The sequence below is a fragment of the Pseudopodoces humilis genome, chromosome 10 (genome assembly GCF_049639895.1).
Source record: "Pseudopodoces humilis isolate 2021_Gansu_Grassland_sample_001 chromosome 10, ASM4963989v1, whole genome shotgun sequence".
Taxonomy (NCBI): Eukaryota; Metazoa; Chordata; class Aves; order Passeriformes; family Paridae; genus Pseudopodoces; species Pseudopodoces humilis.
The window spans coordinates 12,524,586-12,533,740 of record NC_142209.1 but is presented as its reverse complement, the minus strand read 5'-3'; the positions used below and the strand labels follow the sequence as shown (position 1 = coordinate 12,533,740).

The window sequence follows — 9,155 nt, the reverse complement described above, 5'->3', positions numbered from 1 at the left end:
GGAGAGCAGCTTGGCTTTTACCATTGCTCCTCAGTGCCCCAGAGCAGCACGAGCACAGGATGCACTCCCACTGTCAGCTGGCGGGCACCAGCCCCTTCCAGCTTCTGCCTTGTAAAGCTCACAACAGGGATAAGCAGAAACAAGGGCAGTCAAATGGTGGAAGGGAAGAAAGTAGGAGAAAAAGACTGAGGGAGAGAAGCCAGCAGCAGGAAATAAAAACTGGGCAGAGCAAACAATTCTGAAAATGGAACTGGTATGAAGCTTCAAAGTTGCAAATGTGCCAGTAAGCACGGCTGGTGAAGAGGGGATCTAGGAAGCAAAGGTGAGAACAGAAATCATGCATCTGAGAAGCTTCTGGTCTTTTCAGAAATAACAACCTTTTATCAGATATTTACCACTTTCAATTGACTCATAGCCAGAACTGCAATTAAGCTTCGATATATTTTATAAAAAATAGTACTTAGTTTACTTTCACATAAGTGAAGAGATACAATTGCACAATGGTGGTTACAATGGTAGAAATACATACCGTTGATAAAATGTTTGCAAGAGATTTAAAAACATACTGTACAGCACCACATCTGAAATTGGATGATAGCAAAATGAATCATAATCCTTGTCTAAGTAAATTAAATTCCTAAATCTTTCTTTTGGAATAAATAAAAAAATACAATGTGCAATATGTGTCTGACACTACCAAAATGTTTCCTGAAGTTAAGCAATATATTAAAACAAAAAATGAGGTAAAAAAAGACATTCATGCATTTAAGCCACCATTAGTCTCGACTCTAAAATAAGGCAGATCGTAATCTTTTAAACTGTCTTTAGCCATTTCAATCCTCTTTAGTGCTTTTCAAGACAAGGTCTTGACAGACCTTGCAGAATCATACGTTAATATGCTTTTTATTTCTGACAGGTCATTTTTGACAGGTTCAGCCATATTTGAAATGCATTACATAGTAGAAAATGCTGCTTTTGTTTAATGAAGAAAGAAATGTAAATTAAAAGGAACTGAGAGAGATGAATGCTTTTAGAGTTAATCACAAATGAGACTGCTTTGAGGGAGAGAGGAAAGGGAAAGAAAATTATGTGTCATCCTCAGTTTTAATGATGTGGAAAAGGGTGACGTTAAACAGGACTTGATGTCCATTATTCCAGGCATAGAGAGCTCTATCTCTCGCATTGTAGTCAAGCATGGATATATGAAAATACTGATTATGGAAAGGAATGTCTGTGTACTCATAAGTGGAGGTTTTTGTGGAGTAGGAATAGTAGACCTTGGCTCCTGTTAAGTGCGAGTTAGTGACATACAAGGTGCCACAGATCATGAAGGATTCTCCAGCACTTCTCTTTGGGTAGCCTGTGCTCCAGCTCTTCAGCACCTCCAGCGTATCCTGGTTCAGCTGGCTGATGACAATGTTGCCTGCATTCTGGTTGGTGGCGTACACAGCCCACAGCCCAATTTCATCTGCCATCAGGTCGATATCAGAGAAGCCACCCCAGGTGTAAGGGTAGACGTTGTGGAAACCAGCGTACTCCAGGCTACGCTGTGCCAGCACCCGCCCCGTGTCAAAGCTGTACTTGATGATGATGTTGCTCTGGTACTTGTTGAAATAGAGGGAGCCATTGTAGACAACATGGTTGGTTCCTGCCCATTTGAATGGAAGGTTGTATGTCCTTGATTCGGCCCCGCTGACAAAGTCTGCGATTGATTTGTATTCACGGACAATTTTATTGTTAGTGTAACTATCCATGTACCAGACCTGGAAAGAAAACAAAGACTGGGAGTGAACATCTCAAACACAGTGTGTGGTTGTGTGATCATGATATGGCATGATGGAGATATTGCAGAGAAAGGAAAACAAGCTTCAGATGCACAGCGGGCTATCAAAGTACAATATTGCCTACATTCCTGTTACAAAAGCAGGAGGAACTCTTGAATTTCTGAATCAAACTTACCTGTACAGGTGAACTCCCAACACATCTGTAACTAACATTAGTCTGCATTTTCAGAGAAATTTAATTCTGGATTATTCAGTGTTTGGGCCTCTGCTATATGATGCTTGCCAAAATATATTTCTAGAGACTGATAATGTAAGAGAGAGATGGGAAATGGCATGTGAGATAAACTTGAATTTATACTTAGGAATAAATGTGGTTAAATTCTTTTCAGCTGATATTTTATTCAAAGAAAAATAGTCATTTCTTAGTAAAGGAAACAAAAACAATAGCAATGAAACCAGTGAAGTTTCAAAGCCATTTTTTCCCCTTAAAACAGAATTATTACTTCTTTTTAATGTTCTTTATGCAACTTCCATTCCCCATTTTTTTCCTTCATACAATTTGCTTTTTCTCCTTTTAGTTTCTCAGTTTGTTGCTGTCCTGAAGGTAATAGAGACTTCTGGAGTCAGTAGCAAACCTGAATGGACACAGCAGGCAGGGTAGAGCTGCACACAAATTCTTTATTTATTGTCATTTTTCTGTTGCCTTTTCTTGTCTTGGGGGTTTTTTTCTGTATTCAGAAAATCAATGTTGTGGGTCTCACACAAATGAAACCTAGTGTTTTGAGTTCCAAAGCCCTCTGATGGAGGGAGCATCTTCTCAAAACTGTAGCCAATTTGAGATCCTAATGGAGATCCAAACAACAAAACAATAACATAACTTGGATATGATGGAGCAAATGATCTGACTAGAGCCTTAATGGGGTCTAATCCTGCCAAGTTTAACTGTCTGCATTATGGGTCCTGCTCTTGGGTAAAAATGTTGATGCTTGTTTTAGATTACTCTGGTTTTTAAAAGACATAAGCACAATTAAATATTTTAGGAAATAAAAAAACTGGGTTGTCAGTTCTGATAGATGTTTGTCAACCCTGAAAAAGTTGAAGGAAATGACCCAAAAGTGCTTAGATAACTTTTGTCTATGGATATTTTTCCAAAAATAGTGTTGCTCATTCTCTGGAGATGTTTGAGTGTGAAAATGACTGAAATAGAAAAACATGCTCGGGAATGTAACTTTCTAGGGGGAAATATCTTTTAAAAGATTAAAATAAAGCAAGTAAGGCTCCAGGACACAAAGACAGTGCCTTAACATACTCGGTTGTTTTTCTCTGATGCCAATGGATCTGTCATCCAGGCTCCAAATCGGGTTCCAGATATCTTCACCGTAATGGGGCCGGTAATTTTCATCAATTTGCCGCATGCTGGAATCAAAAAAACAAATGCATTAATGCAGAACTCTCCTTGACATCAGTTAGAGCACAAGACCAAATGCTCCAAACTACATAGTGGCTCCAGGGGATTCAGGCTTATGTTGAAGATTGATTGTCACCATCACTGGAGGAACTTTTCCATATCAAAGAGTAATATAAATATGCAAAAATATACACATAAATTTTTATTGGTATATATTTCTGTATTTACACCTTTTGAAGCACAGTTATGGTCACTGGGCATAAGCTAAAATACAACTGATAAAATATCTTCTAAGCTGAAGAACATTTAATAATAAATGAAATGAAGACATAATCCCCCCCCCACCTTTCATCCTCAGAAAGTTGGGCACAAAGCTGAAATTGATGTTTCAGTTTTCCCTTGGCCAGGGTAACAAGGTGTTTAAGGGCAGACACAAAAATGAGCTTGTACACACAATATTGCTGTACTCAAAGCTTGTGCCTGAGTGCCCCCTGCTTACACACACATGGCTCTTTCTGTACTGGAGGCTGCCTGAAGAAAGTGAGTATGAGAATTATTTAGCAAGCCTGGCTGCATTGGTTGGCTTCTAATCCATTTGACTGTCTGTGAGGAAATAATGAGTCAATACCATCTCGGATGCTGACCTTCCTAACAACTCAAAAATCTATACTTTAGGGGACATTAATGAGATATCTGTTAGTAACAAGCTCCTGGTGGAATTCATGTGTTTACCAAGATTTAATATCACACAGTGGTGTGCACATAATTAGCTTGAATAGCATGTTTTTAAAGAAGAGAATGTAAAAATAAGTGAAACATTTAAATAATATTTTAAATTTAAAAATAAGTGCTTCTCTGTGCTATGTGGTTGTGCCATACTGATAAGTGTATTTATCTAGGAAATGTGGAAAGCAAACAGTACCTGGTGTTGAGAGTGAATTTATTCAGCTCAAAAGAGAGGGTGACATCAAGCCTGAATTTTATACTCTGTAACTGGAACAGAATGTATTATGCCAGCCTACTTCAGTCACTTGGAATGGGGTTAATGCCCTGGTGAAAACTCAGAGGATGTGTGGGTAGTTTTTGTTCACAGCCAGGGAAGTTGGATGTATCAGAAATGAAGATAACTGAATGCATGCAGACCTCAATGAGCAGGGTAGGCTGTGTCTATTTTCTGGGTCAGTTAAGAGACATTATTAGGAAGCATATCTCAGTCTATGTATGTTGCAGTATTTTGAAGATATTTTTGGAATTTTCCATTTTAAAGAATCTTCCAGTTTTTTAATACTTGGTTATGATAGAATATAATTTTTGGATTATTTTTTTTTTGTATGTAGGCTGCTAGCATTGTGTGCTGAGTGCTCTTTTTCTACAGTATTGCCATTAGCTTGAAAGGTAGAGGACTATAACCTATCAGGGTAAAGGCTTTTATTTTTAGGTGGTCTGTTAGTAAATAGTCTCAGAAATGGGCAAGAGATAACCCTTCTGAAGGTCTGAGTTTGAATTTGGAATACTTAATTCAGAATGAGTTATCAGAAAACTAATAAGCAGAAAGAAATCAGAATAACAAATACTCCTAAACTTGTAGTTTCTAGAAAATTACAATACAGTGAATGCATGAGTTATAAGGGGTATGCCAATACAAATTGGTGCCTTTACAATATAGTATTGCAACTAGTGGGAAAGCATAAAAATAATTTGGAATCTGAAGCACTGTTTCTTCTATGGAAAAAAAAAATCCAAGGAGTTGAAAGTAGACTCATAGTAAGTTGTGAAATTTTGCTTCTGAATGGGCAAAACCTATGGAAGAGCCCCTGGCAGAGATGTGAGGGCTCCCAGAGCCACATTTTGTGTCGGGGGGCCCAGGCAGGGCAGGGGTGTGGCCACTCCAGGTGGGCTCAGCAGTGCCAGGGCACAGTGGGAGCAGCATGGGCACACAGCAAGCTCGGGGCCCTGGAGCTGCAGCGGGACAGGGGTAAATCAGGCAAGTTTGGGGTCCATGTGGGGTGTGCACACAGCTCTGGGGCTGTTTGGGTATTGCTCTATGTGAGGAGCTTCTGGAGGTCAGAGAGCAATTCAGAGATCTGTATGCTTAAGCATCAGTACTGTGGTTTTTATCCTGAATGTATAGCTAACTGATTCGAGTTAGTTACACACTGCTAATAATTAATGGACATTCAGCCTTCATTTAGTTTAAACTAGAGTTAAACTGTAGTTTAAACTATATGAACTGAGCTGCGTACCCCTGTCATAGGAGTTGGATGCTTTTAGAGAATGATCTTTCAAAATGTATTGAGATGCTGTTCAATGTAAAAAGAGATGACATTGTACTTCAGCCACTAAATAATCAGCAGTTTGAGTCAGGGTATATTTCTGATCAAATTTTTATTCCCAGACAGCATGCAGTGATCAAGAAAGGAAGACTCTTAGGAGAGCTGCTGTATAGCTGAGGGGCAGCTGAAAGTGACAAAGCTTCCCTTTTTGGCATAACAAAACAGAGCACTTTGTAAGAAGCATGAGGATTTTTTTTCCCTCCTGCCCCATACATTTTTCTTTTCCTTCCTCGTTAAACAGAAGCCCATAGATCTGTTTATTTTATGATATAACTTGATGGAACTGGTCTTTAAAACTAAGGAATACTACAAGTATTTTTTCCATGTATGCTAAGTCATTCCCATTGTAGCAATAATTCATCTACCATCAGCAAGCTTCTTCTGTAAACCCCAGCAGTACCTGAGGTCTGCTGACCTACCTGCTGACAGCATGGACAGTAAAAAGGAAGCAGCAGAGCTGTCAGGACCCACCTCTGTCTTATCATCCCAGCCTCCTCATAGCAGAGAGATCCTTATGACTGGTTTCTATTTAATGAGCAAGTAAAAGAACTCAAACCAATCAGAAAGTCCTCTCAGTTCAGAAAGTACTGCTTGAAAAGAAAAGGCCCCAGAGCAAGTCTTGGCTGAATGGTCAACTTGAATCAACTGATGCTGTTTTAAACTGCTTAAGGCTGCAAAAGTAACTTTTGCAGAAGTCATGTTTAACAGCTCACTGACACAAGATGAGTTTTCTCTTGGTTTTAAGCACTTCCAACTTTGCTTTCAGTCCAAGAAATTTTCCTTACTCCTCCACCAAAGCTGGTAACAGCTTCTTGTCTACTTAAGAGTATTGATCTAATCCCTGTCTGTATTCTCAGCTGCAGAATAAACCTTTTAGTTGTTTGAGTGGCTGTATTAAAGTTGACCTTGCATGCTCTGAGGTGTTTTTGCTAGGGACTGGTAATACTAACATATTGAAGACAGGATAATTTGCCTAAAATTTTTCTATCATGAAAAGTCTGGGATTTTGAAATTAATGAAAATTCCAATTAGCTTCCAGTGAGGCATTTCTTTAGCTCATTTTGTAAAGAAATAGAACAGAGACAAATATAATGTAAAATGGAAATCACTTCTGGACTATGAATTTTCTATAGCAGTGAGGGGACCAACAGTTAAAATTGGTCTATGCAATTTTTTTTCCCCCTCCTTTTCTTTTGCCTGGTAGAAGAGAACATACAAAAAGTTTTGGTTTATAGCAATTTGATTCCTTGATAGAAGGACCAGATGCTAGTAAAAAGTTAGGTCAAATATATCTCCATACTGGCACATGTGAAGAAGTTCAGGTACTCTAAGAAAAATGTGATACTTCCTGGCTTTTTTTTCCCCTTTGTGGAGTTACACAGGAAAGCAGTGGGATCTTTAGAAGCCCTCAGTCCCCTTCCCTTGGCTTTGGAAGAAGCAGCTGACTACATTAGAAAGTCCCAGCTGTAACTGATTGTAGTAGCTGGAAAATCCCAACCATTGAGTCTTTTTACCTCCTAAACTGAGCTGTACAAGAAACATCATATGCACAATCCAAGTGTTTCTGGCTTGATTCCTCTCCTGTAACAATTCTGTACGGAGGACTACAGTAACCTGTTCATGATTTCCAGTCTTTATATTAAGAAAGAAGTTGAGCATGAAGTGACCATTAGAAGAGAAAATAGATGTACTTTTGTACAGCCTCTGGGCTGTGAAAGTATATGGGGCAGAACGTGTCTGAAAAGTTCCAAAGTGAGCAAGTACCAGGAGGAGGCTGCGACAGTGCAGCTGCAGAGGAGCTGTTTTGGAGTAGCTAGAAATGGGTAGCTAGTGCCATTCTCTGTGATGTGACTGAATATTGGTAGCTGCCATATAGAGCAACTGAGTGTATCATTTGTAGAAGGACTGGCAAGGGAAATAAAACCACAACATTCTCTTCAAGTGTTCATAAGCATCATTATTATGTTGGTTTGTTTGTTTGTTTTTCAGGTAATGAATAGGGGAAATGAAGTGAGTTTTCTTGGCACTTGCACAAGTGAATTCCAAGTATTTTATTGCTTGCACTTTTCTGCTTATGGTCAAATTTGTCATAACATACTAATATGAGGGAATGAAGAATTAATTCTTAATGAATGTATGTCTGCTTTCCTGCATAATATGAATCCAGGAAGCACCATGATACAGTTTTTAGAGTTTGCTGAGAAGAAGTCCCTGAATATTTCTACATGGGAGTCATGACTTCCTGTGTAAACTTTGGAAAATTAATTTATGCTTTTGGGCTGCTTGTTCCTTCATCTACAAAATAAGGTTAAGAATCTATATCTCTACTGCCCAGTTTTACACTACATCATATTTGTAAAGTTTTTCAAATCCCAAAGGGAAGGATACTTTGGGAGCAGAAGTACCACTGCAATCAATATCTCATGCTTGCATGAGATAGCTCCTCTGCCACTGATGAAACAGAACTTTGGATACATAGAATATTCTACTTTTGAATTTTAACAAAAAATGTTACTCTAAAATATTGTTCAGAGTCTACAACACAATCAGATGTAGGTAGACATGAATCCAATATATATCTACTCCAATTATGTCTCAGAGTATAGGCTTCTATGAATGCTACCCATGTAAGTTTTGTTTCAATTTCATAAACATGTCTTGACAAGAATAGGAGAGTTCCAGGCATGCTGTGCAACCTGCATTCTCTTATAAATACCCATGACTTACAGGACTATCAGCAAAGGACCCATATATGCATCCTTACATGTGAGTTTGGGGTGTGTATAATCACATGCATTCTATTCCTATGTGTTTAGCTGCATGCACCCCTTAAAAGTTTTGTGAACTAAATTCCCAGCAGCTTCATCTTGAATTTTCTCTTATTCCGAAAAGGAGCAAAATTCAGTCATCACAACTGTTGTGGTAACCATTAAACCTCAGTGAAAGTAACATAACTGCTTAGTGCACTGTAACGAGCGTTGAAAGTGTTCCAGTGCAGATGGAACTTTCAAGTGGCCAGGACAATATAAATAATGCATTATACTGCTGAAAAACACCTGCTAGGGAGAAGAATAGAGAATAGCTATTGCATACACTGATTAGAAAATTGTATTGTGAAATACAACAAAATATGTGAAGATTCAAGCCAGATCCTGTGGCTTCTGGCTATCAGGCTGGCGTGGACAGGCACAGCTGGGTCATCTCCAGCGTGGCCAATGTGGCCACAAAGGAGATGTTGGCATAAGAGCTGCTTTCCCCTCATGCCCTCTGATCTGAGCACACAGCCCCGCTCTCAGCAGTCACAGGAAGCCAAACTGAGGCTGTTTGTACTTCAAAAGGCACCCAGCCAGTACATTAGTAGGGAACCATAAAAGTAATTTCAACTTTTAGGATGAGGGAATAATGTCAATAAGGATGAATGAATCTGTGTTACATCTTGAGAAGGTCCACTCCCTTTTGATAATGGATACGCTAAATAATTTATTTTATGCAAAAACTTTATACTGCTAATATATGTAATTTTAATTTTTTTCATTAGGTACATCAAGAGGTTAGAATGTGTTGCAGGAATTCAGGATAGATAGGATGTCAATACACCTAGTAATTCTGTTGTACAAAATATATCTCACA

The 9,155-nt window shown here is 38.7% G+C and overlaps 1 protein-coding gene across 2 annotated transcripts in view; it reads right to left on the bottom strand.

The window, feature by feature from the left end:
• Nucleotides 1-422: 422 nt before the first annotated feature.
• Nucleotides 423-9,155, bottom strand: part of OLFM3 (olfactomedin 3) — a 54,768-nt gene continuing 46,035 nt past the window's right edge. For both annotated transcript variants that reach the window (XM_005520935.2, XM_088060654.1), the window contains exons 5-6: nt 3,094-3,200; nt 423-1,763 (exon numbers count right to left, since the gene is read on the bottom strand). In XM_005520935.2, coding sequence (XP_005520992.1) covers nt 1,086-1,763; nt 3,094-3,200 — 785 coding nt within the window. In that variant the 3' untranslated portion in view covers nt 423-1,085. The remainder of the gene's footprint in view (nt 1,764-3,093; nt 3,201-9,155) is intronic.